Source organism: Acanthaster planci, linkage group LG02 (assembly GCF_054643075.1).
Source record: "Acanthaster planci isolate LZ-2023a linkage group LG02, COTS_SCS, whole genome shotgun sequence".
Taxonomy (NCBI): domain Eukaryota; kingdom Metazoa; phylum Echinodermata; class Asteroidea; order Valvatida; family Acanthasteridae; genus Acanthaster; species Acanthaster planci.
Window position 1 is genome coordinate 34533961 of NC_141778.1, and position 22481 is coordinate 34556441.

At 39.2% G+C, this 22481-nt stretch overlaps 1 protein-coding gene across 2 annotated transcripts; it reads right to left on the bottom strand.

The window, feature by feature from the left end:
* Positions 1 to 9066: 9066 nt before the first annotated feature.
* fbxo8 (F-box protein 8) lies at positions 9067 to 22397 on the bottom strand. Of its 2 annotated transcripts, XM_022243275.2 has the most exons (7): positions 22219 to 22397; positions 20625 to 20724; positions 15552 to 16161; positions 15124 to 15250; positions 14575 to 14693; positions 13933 to 14117; positions 9067 to 12002 (listed from the first exon to the last, which is right to left on the bottom strand). In XM_022243275.2, exons 3-7 carry the CDS (start codon positions 15962 to 15964, stop codon positions 11806 to 11808), a joined length of 1041 nt encoding a protein of 346 aa, XP_022098967.1. In that variant the 5' UTR covers positions 15965 to 16161; positions 20625 to 20724; positions 22219 to 22397; the 3' UTR covers positions 9067 to 11805. The 2 variants fall into 2 exon arrangements, with proteins under 2 accessions (XP_022098967.1, XP_022098966.1); XM_022243274.2 differs by lacking the exon at positions 20625 to 20724.
* Positions 22398 to 22481: the final 84 nt, after the last annotated feature.

Genomic DNA, 22481 nt, shown 5'->3' on the forward strand with positions numbered 1-22481 from the left:
ATAATTCATCCGCCCCAAGTTTTCAGTAAACCGACAGAAAGTGATCGCGATATAAAGCCAGTGTAAAATACACTGGCCACCACCAACGTGCACACAAGACCACAAAATCTCTTTTAAACTACAGAGTCATTCAAAATGTCTCCCGTGGCAAAATATCAATTTCTGATCTTAAAACAACATGGTTATAGCTTAATATGTGCCAGGTGCTGCCAGCTCGAAATTTCACGCGATTTTTTAGAAGAAGCCGCCGAGTAAGTAATCTAAGGAAACAAGTGCCGACGAGCTTACGATAACGTGGGCTTCCCCGTGGGATAGGGGGCAAAGGGGCGCAGAGCACCCACGGGAAGGGTCTCTTCACTGGCCCGCCAGCTAATCAAGTTTGACTGATTTTTATTATTTAATTTTCAAAGCCCGGCGTTTGAGACGGGGATCTGATTCGAAGGTGGGGAACCTTTCCAAAAAAATAAGTCTGGTCAACCTAGACTGGCCAAGTCACTTCAATGATATGGTACAGACCAGACCTCCTCTTCAGACGCAGGATGCACTAGCCAATTAAGCACGTCCAGAAAAACCATCATTTGATACTTTAAAAAGAACTTGCAACCACGTAACGCTAATTGGTAAAATATAATTACATACCAGAGTGAAGATATAATACTCAGTACAATTTTTTCCGACATGGAAGATACAGATGCTAGTTGAGTACCTCAACACTTTTCGGCTGGACTTGATTTGGTACACTTCAACCATGCGATAAATGTGTACGTCATTCCTCACCCGGTGCGTTCATCTTAGATCAAAGCTGTACATAATCAAGGGGATGATTTCAAGTCGAATCGGAAACGAGGACAAATTCAATATCCTTTTCCCGTCCTGGTGTGAATTTGTTAGTCAGTAACTGATGCTTAGAATCCAACATTAACTGCTGGTTAAAATCTAATGTGGAGTAAGGGGAATCAGAGGACCTATTCACCGTGCCTATATACAAGGTGCAGTGAACCTAAAGAAACCTTTGGTTGTCCATAAATGGGGAAGTCCACAAGCTCCTTGTGTTCAACACCTAGCGTGCTATAAAGACTTTGAAGAACTAGTGGTAGCCCCAAAGCAACTACAACAGGTGCGATGAACTTGTAACGAAACGGGACCAAACAAAAATGCCAACTTTCAACAGTTGTAAAATCATTCATAACATTCGCGTTCTCTTTTGCCGAGGAAAAGGGCTCATAAATGACCACTTGCAGATTCGATGTTCACAAAATTAACATTAAGAGGGGGACGTGAACATATTTAGAACTTAATAAATGTCTCATTTCAATATCTTTGAAGGGCTATGACAACCCTGCCATTTAAACAGAAAAATGTGACATAAAAACAATGAACGCCGATGAAATATGTAGGAAAACTGTAAATTCAAAATTAACCTCATAGTGCAGGAGAAAGTACATAATTAATGATGCATATTAATAATACGAAAAGACCACCTCAAATTCCGAAAATGAACTTGATGCTTGCTTTTCCCATGGTCGTTCACCCATACAACGCCCCAAGTTAACCCCGCATTTAAGGCTTGCCACCTGTCCACCAAGGAAATAAATTGTGGACAAATTGGCTCAGAAAACAGGTGGGGCTATTAAGTGCCTCTAGTCGTAATCTTTAGGATTTCCACATAAGTTTAAGGTTCCAGCTACAACCAATCTAGTTGTCAAAAACGGTACTAAGTCGTAATCTTATTCGATTTTTTGCAAATGAGAGTTGTTTCTTCTGTGCTACACTTAGATTCGTATTTCCTTTTGACAAAACACTACAGGAAACTACTGCTACTGAGTGTTATCCCACATGATCAGGCAGAACAGCTAGGTTCCCGGACTTGTAAATCCATTTCAAGGTGTCCGGGATATTAGGACACCTTACTTAAGGTCAATCTCATATCAATTTCAAATCAATATGACGGCATTTGAAAACAAATGCTTGGCATAATTATGCAATTGAATACGGTACCCAGTCTACATAGGTACAGGCCTACGCAAGACACTGTATGTCAAAGAAATTATATTTATGATACATATAAGCAAACGAAATACATGTACACTCACTACAAAAAAAATAAGTGTTACTGGCTGCTTGCAATAAATATCGAATCTTGTCGGAGCTGACTCGAAGGACCCAGACCTCCGATTAAAAACCCCGATAGGTCCCCGTCTTTCTTTGTTCTAATTGCCGCTAATCAATTGACCAATGAAAGTGATAGTAAGCATTGGTATAATCAACCGTCCTTCGCAGCAGGAAAGCGCAGTCTGGGTGCAAGATTGAGCATGATTTGAAACATACACACTCAGTTACAGTGGCGCCCTTCGGACTCCGTCACAACTCATTCACATTGCTGGTGCATCCTTTTTTCCAGTGGACTTTCTTCAGAGGACTGGGTAATTTTCAATGGTGGAAAATGCTAGTCAATTGAATTTCCCTCAGTTGTAGACGAATGAAGGTCTCTTGGTTATGATGTCTATATTGTTCCCGTAACTTGATTTTTAGGTCACATATAAACAGAAATAAAGCCGGAGCCCAGTTAAAGGGTATAGGCTACCTACTTGAAAAGTTGAAAATTGAAAGAGGGAAATTTGCCGAGGGTTCGTTTGGTCTCTGGAAGACTATCAGGATTTTTTTCATCTTCTTTTGATTTCACGGTAAAGGATCTAGTTTTAGGAAGGTATAAGGTTATTAGATATAATTGGGTTTGTTTATGCAACCTATTTCTTTATCCCTTTAACTTCTCCCCGTGATTTGGTTTCGTTTCTTCACACAGCAATAGTCTTTATAATTATAGTTATTCAAATATGTTTTTTTTCACAGTAAAGGCCGGTTCATACTTCAGGCGAAGGTGAAAACGAAGCAAATTTGACGTCACGATAAATTTGCACGAAATTTCGCTCAGATTGAAATGTGTTCTACTTTTGCGAATTTGTAACGCGAATATTTGATCCGACGTCACGAATTTGCGTTCGTTTTCACTTTGGCGCGAAGTATGAACCGGCCTTATTTCGTTTGGGTCCGATTTTGCAAGAGGATGATTTGAGTGACAAATAAGACTCGGCACTTGTGCTATGGGAGATTAAATAATAGAAGGAACACTTTATATAGCATATTTTCACCATATTTGCACGCTCCTTCCTCGAACTTCCTGAAGTGGGTTTACTGCGGTGCACGGTATCCATCCATAATTTGCTAACAGGAGAAGGGACCCAAGCTTTCTTGACCGTGAAAAGTTCTCTAACTTACCTCCGTGGGAGGAGGCTAAGAGCCCTACACCCGTCTATTGACACCAAGAGCTACTGCAATTCAGCAGCTGTTGCTTTTTCCGCAAGAACCATTGTGCGCGATGGAGGGGACACCGGGGGACGGATGGGTCGAATTAGACCCGGCCGCCGACAGAGGGCCTGTCCCATCGGCCAAGCAGCATTGCTTCTATCCACTCAAATTGGACTTGACAAATAGCGCGAACATCGAGCTTTTGGAGAAAGGGTGAAATATTCGCCAGGCAGTTAGGGCAAAACACTTTTCAGCGTTTTGGAGGGTCATATATTGGTCATTCTCCAGCACGCGACGGAGTGAAGTAAACGATAGAAACTGTGACTGGCGTAGGAAATCAACAAACCTTTCGACGCTCTCGTAGCATTATGCGGCATCTCATGCACAAACCTATAGGGGATGGGAGAAGAGGACCAGTGAAGCATTCATTTTTCCCATTATTTTCAAAAGCATGTGCTCATTAACTCACAAATGGTCTAACAGTCCATAAGAATTTAAATAAAGTGCATGTTCCATTCAGTGCACATGTTTGACAGGCATGCGAAAGTGATATTACGTGAGCGCATCTTGAAACTGCTGGCTTTCTAAGTTCCGTACAAGGTCGTTTAACTTTTTAAATGAACTTCAAGTATTTTTGTATCCAAAGCTTCGATACAACATAAAGTCAAATACATTTTCAGTGATTAAATGTACATAAAAGCATTGTACAAAACAAAACTATTCGTAAATTAAACCGGTTACAGCGCCTATCTACAACCTTAGCCCCTTCGATCTTGACCCAGCCAACAACACATAATTACTGTCTCCTACTGAAATCAAAAGCCCGGGTTTGGGTCTGAATTATTAGTTACTATAGTTAAGCCAGGATGAAGTTGACATCTCCTTTACTTTTCATCCTTTTTAAAAAGGAGATGTAGCTAGGAGGCGATTGAAGCACTTCAGTGAATGACGCACAGTGGACGTTCTGTTGAAGAAATGCCAATTTGGAGAAACCAAATCTAAGTGGGAAAAGCTCTTACCGAAAGTATTCAATCATAATATAACGGGTTAAAAGCAGGCGGTCATACAACCGAATGCTTGTGGTGAACAAAAGAAATAAAATAGGCTAGACATGTGACATTTTATTCCCAAAATGATGATTACCAATAAATCACAGTGTTGGTGCTATCTGGTCAATGTTAGACACACACCGATAGATGAAACTTTACATCCCCGTAGTATTTTATCTCCTAGGTACATGAAGGAGAGTGAAGGGGATCGGGCCAGGGCACAGCCTGTTCTACCCCTCTACAAATGGTTCGTATTTCCTAATTGCTGTATGTGTGAATGTGTATAGACAGGGTGCTGGGGGTACCCGGCCAGGGCTCAGCGTTGTGGGATCACGGCAGCGGCGTCTGGCGTTGTAATCCGTCGATTCGAGTAATTTATTTGACAATGTTTCTGATGGAAACGGAAAGTGCGTTTGATACCCTGTTCCCTTGGATATATAAATTATTGTACCCATGGGACCGCCAGCCTTATGGAATTAGGAAGTCTGCATGCATGGAATTATACCAGAGTAATTATAAACTCATGCGCGGCTACATGACTCACCGTGCTGGTGACAGCTTTTCATAATTCTGGGACAAAAAAATTGGAAAACTTCCGTCACATTTCGCACGGCCACCTCTCTAAAGCGACGAAGGTGCGGTACTTTGGGGATTGAGGTTAGCGTGAGTTATTCTATGTAATTACGGGCTATTCACATGCTAATTTACCTGGTCTACCATTCGGGGCAACCTGTTTCTGTTAACTTAGGGCATAGTTTCTTGTGCATGAAACACCTGTTGCTTCATTCAATACAATTCAGCAAGAAGGATCTGTCACGGTGTAAAGCGGATAAGCCAGAAATGGGGTGAAATTTAAGCTTGAATCTGTTCTCCCAATCACGTCAGCAACAGCCCCTTATATCGCATCATGAAGGTTCGTGATCTTTGCTCTTGACTTTACAGACTTTAATGAAGTATTTCACGCAGCTTCACTTAACAAGCAGTTTCATGTAGTCCGGACGTGCTACAGGATTTGAAGGGCAATCGTTAAGCCCCGATAGTGATAGAGACATTTCAATCCTTCCAACTTATAGGCGGCACAAAAGCGACAGACTGACCTCCAGTGGCTTCCCCCTCCCCAAAAATAATTACTCCCTCCCCTGAAAAACTCTTTCTGTTTATCTTATCTTGCACTATCATCTGAACAGGCCAAATGCAGAGAAGGGGTGATTTGTAGTGTGTTCAAATCACTCTAGACGGCGGCTAAGTGTGGCGTCAGACAGAACGTTCCGGTTCACCAGCGGTTTGGGAGCTGTAAGGGAGGCCATACTGCAAGGGGCAAGCGTGGTAAGGCGCCCCATGCCATCCGCGGGCAGTGACACGCAATGGTTTTTAATTGTCGGAAGACAGTTATCATCTTGTTTGACACGGAACAGATTAGTAGATAAACTCACTTACTACTACCAGCTGAGGTTGTTCCAGGCCGCTGATGACAAGACCCAAATGCTAGAGGTAATTTCAAAGTTGATTTCGACCCTGCCACGGATAACACCCATGCAGTTGCCAAATAACGCCCTAATTATGTAATCGTATCATTTTGATCAGTACTTTTCACTCATATTTGATGTCGATGGCTGCACTAAACAGAATTTTTTAAAATGGACGAATAAAAATATAATAAAATTCATTATAACACTAAGTTTGTATTGCAAAATCAATAATACTTGTATAATCACAGATAAAATCTTTAACACTAGAAGTTAGATTCTTGTTCAAAAACAACCAGTGAACTGTAAAATGACTCAACTCAGTCACTATCGTGAGTTAAGTCCTATTGACTAAGTATCAAACCCTTGACGCCGCAAGATACAAAGGATTCAAGATGGCTTTTTCATGAAGTAACTTTGAAATTAAAGGGAATATGCAGTGGACAATACAATCGAGATTTAAATATTTCCTTTTATTGAAAGTGACAAGCTGGCGATAATTTTTTCCTTCATCAATACATGTACATTTTAGAGGGCGCTATTTTCTGTCACACAACGCACTACTTGTCCAAAAAAAACACAAGAAAAATACAGACTCGAACAAAGAAATGTTGGTCATTACTATTGTCTACACAAGCCATGTAACAATTTAAACGAGCAAAAAATAGAACTTACTCAAAGAAAATGTAAAACGAGTAACATACAAAAGAGGTATGGAGCCACTGCTATTTGCTTTGGATGACATCGCGCTTTAATTCATGAATATGGAAAGTCATTTCCATATAAACCAACACGTTTCCGTTTCTCCCTTTTTCTGCCTCAAAGGAGGTGAAAGATCATAGTAACTTTGCAAGAAAGCTCCCATGCATGCATTCAAGTAATACAAATCACATTTCGTGTCTCCTTTAAGGAGCACTGAGCTATTAGGGTCACAAGCAAATGACAGTCATTGTGCTGGGGGTGACTTTAATTTCGGTTGCTGCATACAGGTAAGCTATAACAGAATCAAACACTTAAAATTGCGCCAAAACCTTTTGAACTTGGGCAAATGTTAAAACGCGGAGGTACCGTTGCGCAGCTGATATGCTTGTTGAAAAAACATTAAAATATACACATACAAGTCATATGGCTGGTTTTAGTCCTTGTTTGAAAAGGATTAAACTCATTGCAGAATATTAAATGCGTAACTCGTGGGGTGCTTAGACGTTTCTTCAGCTCATCGTTAATCAGTCCCCAAAGACTCATGAACGCTCCAATTAAGAGGGTGAAAGAGACCCCCATCAATACATTCAATAGCGGAGGTCAAGTCGACGCATTTGAAGGACACTATTATTAGTAAAATGGATATCTATAATCATTATGCCCCCGTGTAAATTTCTGCGGTGTGAGAGGGAATCCAATGATTAAATTTATTGTATCATTACCCAGTGGTTGGCGAACTACCGCTGTCTACAGGGAGCAGTTTAGATGTTCTGCCTTTTTTCCATCTTTTTTGTCCAGAGGAGTGCGGTGATCGTAAAAATACGTCGCGGTGACCAGGTCTCAAGCTACCGCAGCCCGCTAATAAGTATGCAAGGTTCACGGAATGGTGTCATGAGTGCCACACGGTGAGGTGATGCACCAGAGTTGCAGGATACTTTTAGAGTATTTTACGACCAGTTCAGTTTTGTTTTGCCGAGCGTTGAAGCTCCCGTTGTTATCTTAACCCGGGAGACCCCCATATTTTTTTATACCACTTTCGGTGAATACTTAGTAAATTTTACGAGGCCCTTTGGTCCTGTTTAGTGGGATTTTGTTAGGGCACGACCGAAACGAGAATGTCCATATACTTCAGGTTTAAAAACGCCATTAAATACATCAATCTACATGTGCCTTATAGAGTATACTTTACATGCATGTGGGCTGAACATACTGCGGCATGGAACCATCGTCATTCAATCTCCTACATTTCGGAATTGTGACTTGTTCCAGAGTTACACATTCTTGGGTTTGATTTGGGGTATATGCCAATGCCAGGAAACGTGAATATAGGCCTACCTGGTACCTGAATATGAATTGCCTCTTTCTGTCGCTGTTCCCCCCCATCACGTTTCATCTGAAGTTGTTGAGACATACCGCTTTCATTAGGCCTACTCGTATATGAAATACATCTACGCACCCCAGCCTCAGCGACACTCACAGCCCTATAGGTCTACTTCAATCCATCCCCTCCCCTTAAGCCTACTAACACATGCATTAACTTGATGAGTTACAGGTTTCTCATTTATAAGCCTTGATTTTAGTGCATAAATGTTAGAAATAAAGAGCTGTTTGGCACAATATCCCGATTTCGCAAACCTTTTTTTCAACAGATGCCCGAAAAGTAACAGGAAGCCCAAGTAGACTTCTGACTAAATATCACGCATGGCATATACATGAAGGAAAATACATGTTATAATTCATAATACTTTTAGCTAAAACAAAATAATAATTTGGAGTTAACACTGCGTGTCACTTAAGCTGAGGAAACCCTCTGCCAGAGTTTGTGCCTAATCGCGGAAACAACTCTGTCTTTGAGGCTGCTCTTTTGGACATTTAATTTTTCCCCCAGAATTTCAACCACATTTTTAAGGTATAAGAGATAAAAGGCACTTGGAGGTAACCACCAACGATTGACAATCATACGAAGTTTGAAGCACGCCAGAGCTTGGACCACGAGACTACGCTACAAAGTGTCCTTGTTAAGAAAGTTCCCACACAACTATGCTCAGTTATGTTCTGTAAATTTAAACCAACAAAACTAACACTGACTTAAGGAGGACCTAGTTCTGAAGCACTGTGCTCCTTCAGTAAATCTTTCAAGAATGGCGCCACTTTCAAAAATTGCTAATCAGCGGCAACACAACTTGCATTCCCGACTGGTTGCTAGGAACATCGCCCTCTGTTGGTGTAGAATAAGTGTTTCAGTTGGTCTCATTTGCGAGTAGTCCACCAATCTCATCTCAACTTATAGGACCTACTCCGTTAGCCTGCGTGAATGGAACAAAAACAAGTAGTCAATTCATTCTTTTTTTTTCAAGCCCTCGCTCCTTACTATGTTGGACACAAACCAGTAAGATCTGTTCTTCAATTTCAATTCTGATCACGGCATGGAAGACTAGTAACACGGATAATAGAACTACTTCTACGCCAGTAAATTCAACTTCAGCTGTATACTTTCACGGCTAATTACAGTTTCATCGGCACAAAAATAATCAAGTCATGTGTTCGCTGGATGATATTTTAATCAATATAAACATTCCCTTCCATAAAAAGACACGTTATTGAAGCATGTACTTGACAATCCATATCTTAAGTTTCAAAACCGCCCATCCCAATGTGGACATTAAAAGGTATAAAATAATGCCAGACAATAGAGGTACCAGTACATGATAATATGAGATTTTTAAAAAGCTTTAACAAGATCAATTGACGCTGAAAGTCATGTCAGAATAAAGCCTTAATGTATCCCCAAAACGGACCATTTGGTGTCCGCTTCTGACCGCCGAGTTCCAGTTAACGAGGTTACCTACGAAGCTGCACAGATGAACGAACATACTTTCCTGTCATCTACAAACACACATATATGTTACAGAGTATCAAATAAAGGTTACCGCGGCAGATGAAAAAATCCTAAAATAAGAGGCAGCTTTAAGAGTTAAGAAATATGAATACACGTGCATTCTGTTGTTTCAAATGAAGCAGTCATTTTGAGCGATGCATCTTTTCATTATCGTACTCCATTCAACATACTTTTCGTTGCAAATGAACGAGTGTCGGTAGAGATTTTGAAAAATTATGTTAAGCACAATCACCTGCTGACAGGTAAGAGCGAAATGTATCAACACTACATCCTTCAAACATTTCTTCGTATGCCCATCCAAGTTAATCAATCTGCTCAAAGAAGAAGTGAATTGATATTGTTGCCTAAACTAATAGGAAACTGGAAAAAGAAAGTTAAGGGGGGAATAGTGACCACTTTGCCATTCAAAGAAACTGAACTTATGATAAACCTGAGGCAACGATTAACAACTGTTTTAACTTTTAATATTGCAATTTAAAAAATAAACCTTTCATAAAGTGTTTCCCTATCCTTTTTCATGACAACAATAAAATGTAGGCTTGATAAGCACTCTTACAAATTTATTTACATTTAAAACAAATGAACACAAAGTTAACGGTGCATATAAAATTTTGCTCGATGTGGTCAAAGGTCGTAGAAATATCACCATGTACACTGTATTTATCAAATTCAAACAAAATGCAGCTGCTTGTGTTTTGTGCAGTAACAAACGAAACTACTGCAATTACAATTCCAATAAATTTCCTTTTAGTTGTTGAAAAAAGACCTCTAAAATTAATTACTAGAATTTTTTAAAGTGATAATGGTGACAAATCCTGTTCAATAGGTGGTTTCAGGGACCACTACATTTACATTGGGCTGATCTCGAATGACTTATTCAAGCAACATTACTAATTTGAGAACCTGCCCATTTTTATTCTTTTTTTGGGGGGGGTGGTAGGTGTGGGGGCCGTTTACTTGCCATCTCCGATTGCTTTTTTAAAATGGTTCTGACTTCAGATCTTCTGATACCAGACTACTCAAATGGAATGAAATAACTGTAAAGCGTCGATTTCAGCAGCACTCGTTTGAAAAACTTGTCTCTGGGCTATGAAGAAAACAATGCCATTACTTTAACAAGAAGCCAAACAGAGATAGATGCAGGCATCTAAACTGGACTTTCTAAACATTTTAACAGAGCAGGCTCCTAACATTTTGTCCATGGGTAATCAACCAGCTTGGTGAACAGAAACATTTGCAAGACTTTCGGAAGGCTTGTAAAGACATTCTTTACAAGTTTAAAAATATACAGTACACGCGTCTTACACGTGCCAGGGCTCAATAAATTACTTAACACACTCGGCAATGTTGCCAAACAATTTAATATATTACAGGATCTTTGCCGACCTTTCTACAAATGAAAGCAGACAGGAATGCCTCATGGACACTGGCATCATAAATTCTGGACCCTTTTTTCTTCAATTTATATTGGTAACTTTTTCAGTGGAACGTTCAAAGAGCGTAAATTTTTCAGGATATATGACTGAATTTCTTGACACTTTTTGCTAAAAGTGTCAAAGCTTTTCCTATGCTAAATAAACAAATTTTGGAAAAAGCGACAGTGTTGTTGCAACATTGATGAGATAAAGCACCATTAGGTGTTGATTTAAAGATAACTAGGCAAGCCCCAGGATCTTCTGGGTAGTCTCATATGGTCAACTCCGCTCTTTGTGCTATCTCTTCTTGGTCATTATCTTCAACCAAAACTCATCAATTTTGTTGCACAAAGACTTTGGGAGCCTCTAGGGATCAAGCAAGGTGAGGCACGTCCGTCGACAAATGGTAATCAATCAACGTTTGCAGGGCATCTTATTGCAACAAAGCTCTCAAATCTTTACCATGAAGGCATCTAAGATAGCTCTGTTCTTGGTTGAAAGTAGTCTGGCAGGAGTCACATGTTGATTCTGATGTGTCACTTGACAACACAACTTCCCTACACCTGGATACAGATGGTAGTTTCTTACGATAGAATGTGATCACTGAAATCATTTTACTGATGTGAGAGTTTCACACTCATTGGGTGGAAAGTAGGAAGGATGAAACCCCGTAGATAAAAGCTGTATTTTACTTTGCATATATATAAGAAATCTTTTGCAGAAATAACATCCATTATGAAACTTCCTATCTCTGTAGGAATTTCACTTTTTTCCAAAGTGGACGACTTACATCACAAGAAAAATAAGAACTTATAACAAGCATCTCTGCCATTAATAGATGAATATTTTGCTGATGCAGCATCAAGTCAAAAATCAATAGAACATCCCACAAAAGGTAAAACACAGATAATTTTCTATCATACATTTTTAATATCTACAAATTGACCTCCACCTATCTCTGAGGGCAGCTACCATCTCTGAGGTGCAATGTGACCCACAAGGTAGATGTTGTCATAGAGATGACCAGAGAGCTCATCGTTAGCTTCCCGTGTGGCGTTCCGCACATTGCGGATGAACTCTCGCTTGGACATCTTGTTTTTGACATGAGGGCTTGTCAGGTCAACAGACAGGAGGATCAAGGAGTAACACAGGATGCAGATCCCATCTGTTCACAAAAATTAAATTTCATGTCAAAATTTTCAAAAGGGTACAAGAAATAACTAGTAGCAGAGCAAAAGTAGCATTTGTGCCATCTACAAAAATTACATGTTAAATATTTAACCTTTTTGGGGGGGAGTAAATTTAAAGAGCCCCAATTTCTCTTCCCAACATAAAAGTGGATACTCTTGATCAACACTTCAGGACAGGTTGTTGTCTGGGAGCAAAGACTGTGACCTTAATAACAAGTCTGGTGGTACCTTTATGACCATCTGAAAGACCTTTCCATTGGACAAGATGTTTACAGAAACCACCAAAATTGCCATAAAAAATGGATGTCTACTCCCTCTGACTGCCCCCCTTTTCCGCTCAGACTTCCAGGCAATGGTTTCTAACAGAACTGACACCCTTAAGACCTAACTTCCCCTTTTGCTGCCGACAGTTCATTTCTGCCACGTGTTTGCGTGAGTGTGTGGTTTGGCAGGTCACTGGACAGTAACCATAAATTACCAGGGAGGTCAGCATCTGGGAAATTAAATCAATCCTGACCAGTGTATACCTACGTCGCTGATTTATGACTGAACTACTCATAAATCAATCACAATTCTAAAAGAGGTAGAGGAATTTTATACACCTTGGTCATTGCTGATATTCTGCAATTCTTTATACTTGGGAGTAAAATATCAGAGGTGAGCAGTTTTGGAAACTTCAAGTTTCAGTAACTGAAATGGAATGTTTCATGAAGCCCGGTCTCCCTCCAGGGTACATGCCATGTTTCTTGACAGAGTGTTTATATCTCTCCTGTCAAGAGGAGCACTTTTCAACGAAAACTGAAATGCTTGATTTGGAAAACAAATCAAATATTTATTTCTCATTTCTGAAATAATTATACAATTATGGCCCTTAAAATGTATCAGATAGTTTTGGGGATATTGTTGAATCCTTTATAACATTCAAACTGATGCTAATTCTTTTGGTATCCTTGTGGAATGACATTCAAATGTGCATCACAACAATTTTCATTCTGATTAGACAAAGCTCATGATGAAGAGTGATCTCTTAAACATGTTAAATGCAGGTCAACATCACTGAAGTGTAAATTGACACTTGTAAATGAGGCTTTACACCTCCGAATGACCTCTAACCTTAAATGCTGGAAATGATGTCTTGACAACACTTCTTACAAATGAGTGTTCAGCATGACAACCCAAGAAAAATACCCTGAGGCTGGACTGGGACTGAAGTATGCCAACAGAACAATTTGAAAATTGCCGTCAGACAGCAACCACAAGGGACCATGAAGTCACTCATTCATCTATCACTTTCAAACAGACTACCTTTTCATGTCCATGAATGATGAATAGAATTTTTGTGCTCCTCCCACATTTCCAGCATCTCATCATAACAACTAAATAAACAGCACAATGGAAGCCTGGTTGGCTACCGCTGCACATATTCCAGTCTAATAGGAAATTTCTCATTTCAGACTTCTTCAATCATGATTTTGTCCAATTCCTGACACACAAGCCACTACAATCCATCAAATATAAAATTCCCACCAGACCCAAACTTCACTCAGAAAACAAAAACGGGGCCGGCAAAGATCCAGACATGGAATCTAGTTAGACACTTTGGGGAATAGACTTTTCAGTGAGGACGTATGAGCTCTGTAAGACATATGTTCCCTTGCCAACAGCAAGTTTTATTTTGCCATGACCACTGCCCTACTTTGCTGGGTTCTTAATATGGAAAGTCAACATATGCACTGGAAACTATCAACCACCACAATTATGATCCAGCCCTTTCTAGTTAGCGGTTAGAGGTGTTATGTGTCTCCAAATCTCAGCTGATCGTACAAGAAATCCGGCCAGCCTTTTGTGGCCAGCAGATAGCGCCCTCTGGAGACACACAGGGGCCTACAAAGTCATCAATTATACCTTTGGACAGGCCGCACTCTGGGTTGCAGCTGACAAAGCGCTCAGCAAAGATCTCCAGGAGTTTCTGCAGCTGGTGGCCATTTTCCCCAGGCGACTGGATGTTGGAGAAGAATGTCCGCAGGGCGTTGGGCAGCAACTTCTGCTTGTAGTCATCAAGATAAACTAGCTGCTGAAGTATGTCTTGTCTGATCACACAAAGAACATTTGGACTGTTTAAACTGAACATTTTTCACGTACCTGTCATTGTAAACCAACTGAGAGAACACTAACAATGCCATTCTAGATTTTTGTCCAGAAATGCAACTAAAAATGTCAGAAAAACCCCTGCTAATCTGCTGATTCAAGCTCAAATTTAGTACTAACTAGCATGAACACCCAAATTAAAACATGTCGATTATTGAAAACAAATGAAATCATATCTAACTGAATTCTTAAAGAATTCTTTTGTTTTTGTTTTTTTTTGCTGCTTTGGTGTTTTGATAGATCAACTGTCCAGTACATATATGCGGTGCGCAAATGCAATTTCTGGTAAATTCACCACATTCATTCAAAGCTGAAAAATCCCTCATGCTCACTTCTACCACAATGTAATTACAAGGTCGTCACAGTCTTCGGCAATTAGAGAGAAGCTGCATGAGTTACCTTTTAGTGAGTAGCTGCCTGACTTGATACCTGTCCAGCTTGTTGGTGTTGTGAATAAACTTGGCAATAGAAAGTGGTGTGTCATCAATGATACCATTCTGAATGAAATACTCCAGACCCTAGGACATGAGAAACAATTTCTAAAGTTTCCATATGAATTTGTGACGGTACACTTTTTTCCCAGAGAAAAAAAGAAAAACAGAATAATAACACATTGTTAAAACAACAGAAGACTTTGTCTTTTTTTGTCCCAGTATGACCAATCCAATTATTTGGACAATTTGCTAATGACAAAACATCTGTCATCAGAAACTAATCCAATCGCTGAAAAGAAATGTGAATACAACTGAGTATGAAAAGAATAATGGCTTTTGTTATTGAAAAAGATTCTGCTCGGATCAACACACTTGACCCTGACCATTAAGAAAAAAATACATGTAATTGCAAACTGCATATTTTTTCACAAGTCATGTTATCTATTTTGAGTATAACTGTAGTATGCTTGGCCACCACACTGACAAAAATATATAAAGCTGAATTATTCTTTACCATTACAGCATCTGCATTGAATGTGAGTGATCCTTCATCTAGCTTCATGTAGAGATCCATGAAGCAAAAGCCTGGCTCATTGGCTCTGTCATAACATGACACATAGCGCCATGTTCCACGACATAACCTAAAGGCAAGTCAAGCACCAAGGCAGAAAAAGAACATCAATAATAAACCTGTGCTTGATGCAAATGAATGCCCATTATCAAATGTTAATACACCATCAAGTGGCACGTTGTTGAATAGGGAGACTGTCGGAAGTATTAATGAATTTTTATTCAATGTACTAATTAAAAAACAAATACATGTACATGTGAACAAGTACAATGTAAGTTTGTAACGTCAATTGGAAACCACCAGGATCACTCACTACTGTAATTCAATGAAAAAAGTCTTTCCGCCACCACATTAAACCCAAGGAAACTCACCCTTGCCACAGGAGATCATCCCTCGACAATTCTCGCCACAAATGGTTAACACACATAGCTAAACACAGGTCTTCTGCATTCAAGTTGGACAACACCATGTAGGCAAGTTCAGGTGGCATCTCGGTCAAGTCTGGCAGCTTACTTGCTGGGTCCATAAAACTTGGAAGTCGGGATGTCCTTGGGTAATGTTTGTGTCTGCGTGCCTTACGCAAGGACTGTCCCATTGTTCTGTGCTTCAGCTTGCCTGAGCACTGGGCGTCACTCCCGAAACCTGTCCATTTCTTATTACAAAAGATTTGGACTATAACAGATGCAGTTGTTTTTTTTTCCAAACAAACAAGTTCACATTGTTTGATTGGAAATATCCATCGTAATTTCAGAGAAATTGTTCCGGCTGTTTGTTTCTGGTTCATATAAACTCCAGTGTATTACATTCTGGCAGTACTGGCAACTGTAACAGTTTTGTAGTCAACTCCTTTTTCCTTTAAGGTACACCTCAGTTCACATCTTTTTCCCATTTCCTAATGACAGAAAAGGGTGTCTACGATCAGTTCATGATGGCTGGGAATCCAAGTCTTCCGACTGGTACTTCTCACTCCATAACTAGGAACTGTAAAAAAAATCATTTAACAACAAATGCCCTTAGGAAATGTTTGAATGTTTGCTAGCTAATCCATAGAAGGCACTTAAAAAGTTAAACTGGTTTTCTAATTTTGAGTGCTTATTAAAAATATATACATATGATTAAAATATCACTGCCAGATGTTTGTTAATGAGAAGTATCAAAATATCAAGTTCATAAAAAGACACAACTCCCTTAAGTAGGCTTTTTGCACATCTTTAAAATTAAAGAGACCGAAAAGCATAAACTGATGAAAACAGTGACCTGATTACATGTATCAGAAATTGTCCTAAACAGAAGATGCAAATCTCCTTCAAATAATTAACAAATGATAAAGTCTACATACATGTACAGTACGTACATAAAAATGCGCTACTGCAAACCACACGAAGCACACTCATCGAGATCAATTCACATTCATTTTACAACAGAGGGCATACAGTATATGTGGCACGACAGCAATTCACAAAATACCAAAGGCATTCCTGTCGCATTATTGGCAATTCTCTGCAGGTTAGTCTTGGCAATAGGAGGCAAAAATGTCAAGCTTATCTCACAGTCAATGTGCCGCAGGATCCAATAAATCACACTTCACTGGGTGACATTATATCAATAGATTGTTTTCTCTCATTTCACACAATCTACGCTGACTGTAATATCATGAAGAAGTTTCACGAAGAAAGATTTAATAATGCTATTGCCTAGGGGAATGAGTCCCTAACCATTTCTGTAGAAAAAAATTCAATATGCAATGACACAGAGTTGTTATTCTGCCATTTGACTAATATTATTTCTGACATCAGTTGTATTTATTTGTGTAAGATTTGATCCCTTTACGAAGACTAGAAAAATGACTGAACTATTGCATTTTGCACTCCAAATATTGACTCATACAGTCAATACAATGCAGGGAATAATTTACATTGAAAAAAGATCTTATGTGGCTGATATTTTCATTAGCCTTTCATGTTATTCAACCAATGAGAGATTCAAGAAATCTTCATTAACCTTAACCGCTGAGCATAATGCAAAGAATACACACTTGCTGATTACAACAATACACATGTACATATAAGTGAGCACTGATTCAAAATGATGACCATTCTGCCATCAGCATGTAATGCATACATTTTAACATGCAGATAAACTAGAACTCAGTTTCCCATATGGCAATGCATCAAAATTCCTTACAATACACATTCAAAACCTGAAAGTTTCTGCTTTCACACATCTTCCCCTCAGTTTTACAAATCTACGTTACTTCCAACTGAAGATGATCTTCCTGAATGAAATATTTAAGAAGGAAATATTCAAACATTTTGTACTGACCTGATCATATTCCTAAGAAGATTTAGGATGTGTAATTTACGTGCAGCTAATGCAAATGTTGGTTGCTATACAAATACGATGAATGGGCCCTAATAGTGGCAAACCAGACTATTGGGAGTTTTACTATGCTACATGTACAATATGAATATTTTGCTTAGCTTTCAATGTGTACAGGGGTACTTCGTTCTAAGCATGAGTTATCTAAATACCAAACTCACAACTTAAATGTGCAACTACATGTACATGTACATGTATATGTGCACAGGTTTAAAATGACATGTGTATCTATATGTAACAGTAGACTAAGGTTTATGATCATAATATAATGTGAAGAAAGTGTTACCTATACTACAACTAGTTACACACTTATTTGTAAGTGATACCACAGAAAATTAATAACTCAGATTTAGGAACAGGAAGTGTATGTATGGGTCATTTTCATATTAATTTGGTTGACTGTAACAACTGCTGCACAATCACAGGAAGGCAAAATATCCGAAGAGTTGTAAGCCCAAAGGTCAAAGGGTCACCGGGAACCAGCTATACAAATGCAGGTGCCACTTTAGACAGTAAATGGAACTTAAGATTTGCAAATTTCATATATTTAATATGAAATATTAATAAAAATAAAACTACTAGTATGATAGTTGGTTACATGTATTTTAGGATAGGATGCAAACATGAAAGTTATGATGCCCTTCTGTAGACTTCAGACCCCCAAGCATACTGCATGCCACATGTTGGCCCATCATTTCACAATTTATTGTTACAGAATTGGTGTCTTTGGACAACATTTCTAGCAAACAACAAATTTATTTGATTAATCATGTGAGAAAATCTTCATGTGAAGATCGCATATAACAGACAGATCTATATGTATCACTCTGTGGAGATTCAGGTCAACAACTCAGTTTCATGTTTCAAACTGTATAGATTCATTTGTTTCTTCTTTCATTCTTTTCTTCATAATATGGCTCATGTAAAGTTCTTGAACAAAGTCACCACAGATCCTTTACACAGGATTGATGAGCACTGTAAAATCCCCATTTATGGATTTGTGGTGACACAGTGATAGTTCTAGGTCTTGTCTAACATTCTGTAGAAAGCAATACACAGGTATTATTCAAATTCTTTTTATTTTTAAAAATCTATGGGATTGGAAATTATTGGTAGGTAGCATTACAGGTACTTTCAAATTCTGGCAAATGTTTCAATGTTTCTTTGTGCTGGACTGAGGCTATTTTGCAATAACTGTTATATCTTACTATTGGTGTGGTTGTTTCTGAGGAAAAAAGAGAAATTAATCAGCACTGCATCAGTCATTTCAATATGCGGCACCTTGTGTAACAATCCATTGGCTATTGGTCACCAGGTCAGAATTATAATTTTACCATGAGGTCCCCCCAATACTTCTGCTTCTGTTTTACATGCCTCTCGATAATAGGGTCAATAGGTCGGAACATTTTGGTGGGGTCAAGTTTTCATGCTGATATAAAATGTAATAGCATGAATGGGGATGAAAGCTTCGAAAAATTGTCTTAGTGATAAACACATATCTTTTATCTATGTGAAATTTTCTACTGTCGACAATCTACAGGAATTATGGAGAATTCACACAATGCTAGTCAGGTAATCATGATGGAAAACTGGCCAACAATGTCCATGTACTGCGGACAATAAACCTTGTGCTACAGCAGGAAATTTTGTGGAAAAATGCTTGTTTCAAGTACCAGCAAAACAACCTCAAATCAAACTTGTGAACACAGAAAATATATACATGTACATAAACAAGAGACGAAGTTCTGTGAATTAACTTGCAGAAATCCTCCTGCAACATCGATGTTTTTTCAACCTCCAGCTGTATGGTTGCGTGAGTGTACGGTAAATGCAGTGTAATCAACCAGGACGTATAAACTGGTTGGCACATTTCCATCACACTTTCTTTTGCATGGGCGCAGCACGGTCGGAACCAGCGCAGCTTTGCTATAATGCATAGAGCTTTGCACACATGCTTTCACCACTGTGACACAGTGGAACTTGTGAAAATAACGAGAGTTTCTTTTCAACAATTGTAAATGTAAGTAGAAAAACATAGAAAAACAAGATGTATAACATTGGAAAGGATTGTTGAATGGTGTTTGTGAAGACAGAAAAGACATTGGGATTTATTTTTTAAAGTTTTTTAGATTTGTTTTTGTAACTTGCCGATAAAGACTGTCGGGTTGTGCTGAAAAATTAGGATCGGTCAGGAAACTGGAAACAGAAGTATTTTTGGAGGGCCTGACTCTGCATGGGGAAATTTGTCATAATTCTGGAATGGTTCATGCTGTAGAAAAAAACACCCTTAAGCCTGTTTCAACTTCCATGCTCTTTCATGAAAAATTCAACCATCTAAAGCATTCAAACAAAAGCGTCAAATGTTGGCTGCGTACAATAGGCCAATCTGCATTCATGATCATTCCGAATGATTGGTCAATCCTTTAATTTTACTTCCGTTTTCTAAACAGTATTTCACAACCATGAATTTGAAAGAAAAGGTGATTGGTTGATGGTGGAATTATTGGCAAATTAAGCCGGAGTGCATGTGAGCGTGCATCGCACCAAAGATCGCCGCGAGCCATGTGTGAGATGGCACTTGCTCCACAGACATCATTCACACTGAAACGGTGCGCTCACATGTACTCGGATCCAATGGCTGTTGCTTGTCGTTCTTGCCTTTTGGGCATCAATAATGAGGAGCCCTGTGATTGGTCACTGTGACCCCCAGTGTGCCACAGCCAACTGGCATTTCAACCAGTCAGTCCAGTTGCAGCTAAGAATTACACACACACATACAGAGAGTGGCAGCAGCCAATTTCCATATCTTGTGTATCGATCGCAGCTGTGGTCAACCATTTGGTCGAAGCTTGTCTTCACAAGTAAACATGTGAACCGCTGGACTCTCAGACACTGAACTGAAAATATTTGCACCTTTTTTTGAATATCGGCGCAGTTTTGGCCCGTTTTTTTTTCTTGGTACAAAGTGTGAAGGTACATGTAAGCTACCATATATACAACTCGGGGGGGGGAAGGGAGCAGCATTTCTAATGGGTACACAACCATCACAAAATCCCTGTTCATACCCTGTTAAATGTCACGTAGAGCCTGTGGTGAAAAAGGCCTGCTTTCTGTGGGGTTCGTTGGAGCGGAGTGGACGTTGGACCCCACAGTTCTGGGCGTAACCTACAGTGGGTATATTAAATACCAACAAACACATCATCCACCAAAAGCAAAGTATTTCATAAGTATCATTTACCAAAAATAAAGCCCACGGTAGGCACTGTACTCAGACTACTGATGTGCTGGATACTATACCGTACATTGGCTTTACTGTTTGTAAACAATACTCAAAAACACATTGATATGGGGTTAATACCCACTATAAGTCACACGATTTAGTGGGTGCAATCAGTCTACTCCAGTTTGACATTGTAATGGAAAAGTACTTTGGAACTTAATTCTATTAGGCGGTTAAGAAATGCAGTTATTATTATTATTTGGGATACAGATATTTCAAATTGTACAGTGTATTTTATTTCCCAGTGTAAATGTATATTGTAAACTAGATTTAAGCTTTCAGACTAAATCAGATGAAAATGACATTATTTCTTCAAACTTCAGGGTTAATTTTGTAGAAAGAGGGCAGGGTTTGATTTTTGAGGGAAATTATGGGGTAAAAACTGAAGAATGATGACATCAACACAGACTATGTACGCACGCATCCTCTGAAAATAATATGGCAATAATGTCAAGACATGCTGGATGGATTGGTAACAGAAAAGTTTCATTAGAAAACCGATCTCTGATTGGTTGAGATCAGCCACTTGGGGAGTAAGTAAGAGTATTGAAAATAACAGCCAGACCGAGTGTGCATGCATCCAGTAACAATCAGTGACACAATATCACTATGTAGTGATATTGTGTCACTGATTGTTACTGGAAAGTTTCCTTAGAAAGTGGATTTCTGATTGGTTGGAAATATGGGAAAAGCAGATGAGGGAGTCAGAGCATTGAAGACAGTAGCCCCACATTGCCAAAGGTCACACGGTCTGTCACGTACGTGTCCAGTTGACCCTGCATTAAAGGTAACAGGCACCTGATTTAATTTCCCAAATGTAACCCAAATAGAGTCATGACAATCAAGAGACATTGCCCGAGTAACACTCTTTTTCAGGGCAGATCATTAGAAGGCTAGTAAAAGTAGCCGAAGTTTACAAACCCCATCATTTGAATGCAAATTTAAAGCCTTTTAGTTTTAAGGATGATCATAATAAAATAATTGGATCTTTGTGAAGTTTCCATGAATCTAAGTAGCTACAGACCATGTGACCATTGTACTAGTGCCACGTCTTTGAAGAGACTAGTCTACTTCTATAACAAAGCAAAACTGCCAGTCCAAATTTGCTATTGCCTGTTTCAAGGCAAGTGGCCAGGCATTGGTTATGTGAATGCCATAACTAATTGACTGTGAAGAAAAAAATGACAGTCTATTTGGACAAATGAACAATTAACAGAATGTTAGTTAGGCTACTTTTTTATTTACATGTAAGAATATCAAAGACAAGAGTCGTCACCTGGTCACCTGAAGAATTCGTGTGCTAACCTGGCTAAGATAAAACATGGCAAGATACGAAAAAAGTGCGTGATTCCGACAAAGCTGTGCAGAGAATACTTTACCATAGTTCCACTGGCATTTTAACGCTGTGCAACTCCAGTCTATCTCATACAAATTTAGTGTTTGGAGGCTGATCTTTCTTTGACCACTGTACTTTTGACCATCTCTCGTGCTGTGAAAATTCGTGTCTACATATACCCTCAGTCAGGTAACCATCCCTTCTTTATGCAGTGATTGGCATGGTAAGGTGAAGTGCCAGACACAGTTGATGTAAACACGAATGACACTACACAAATGACGTGACACGCTGGAAGTTCACAAAACT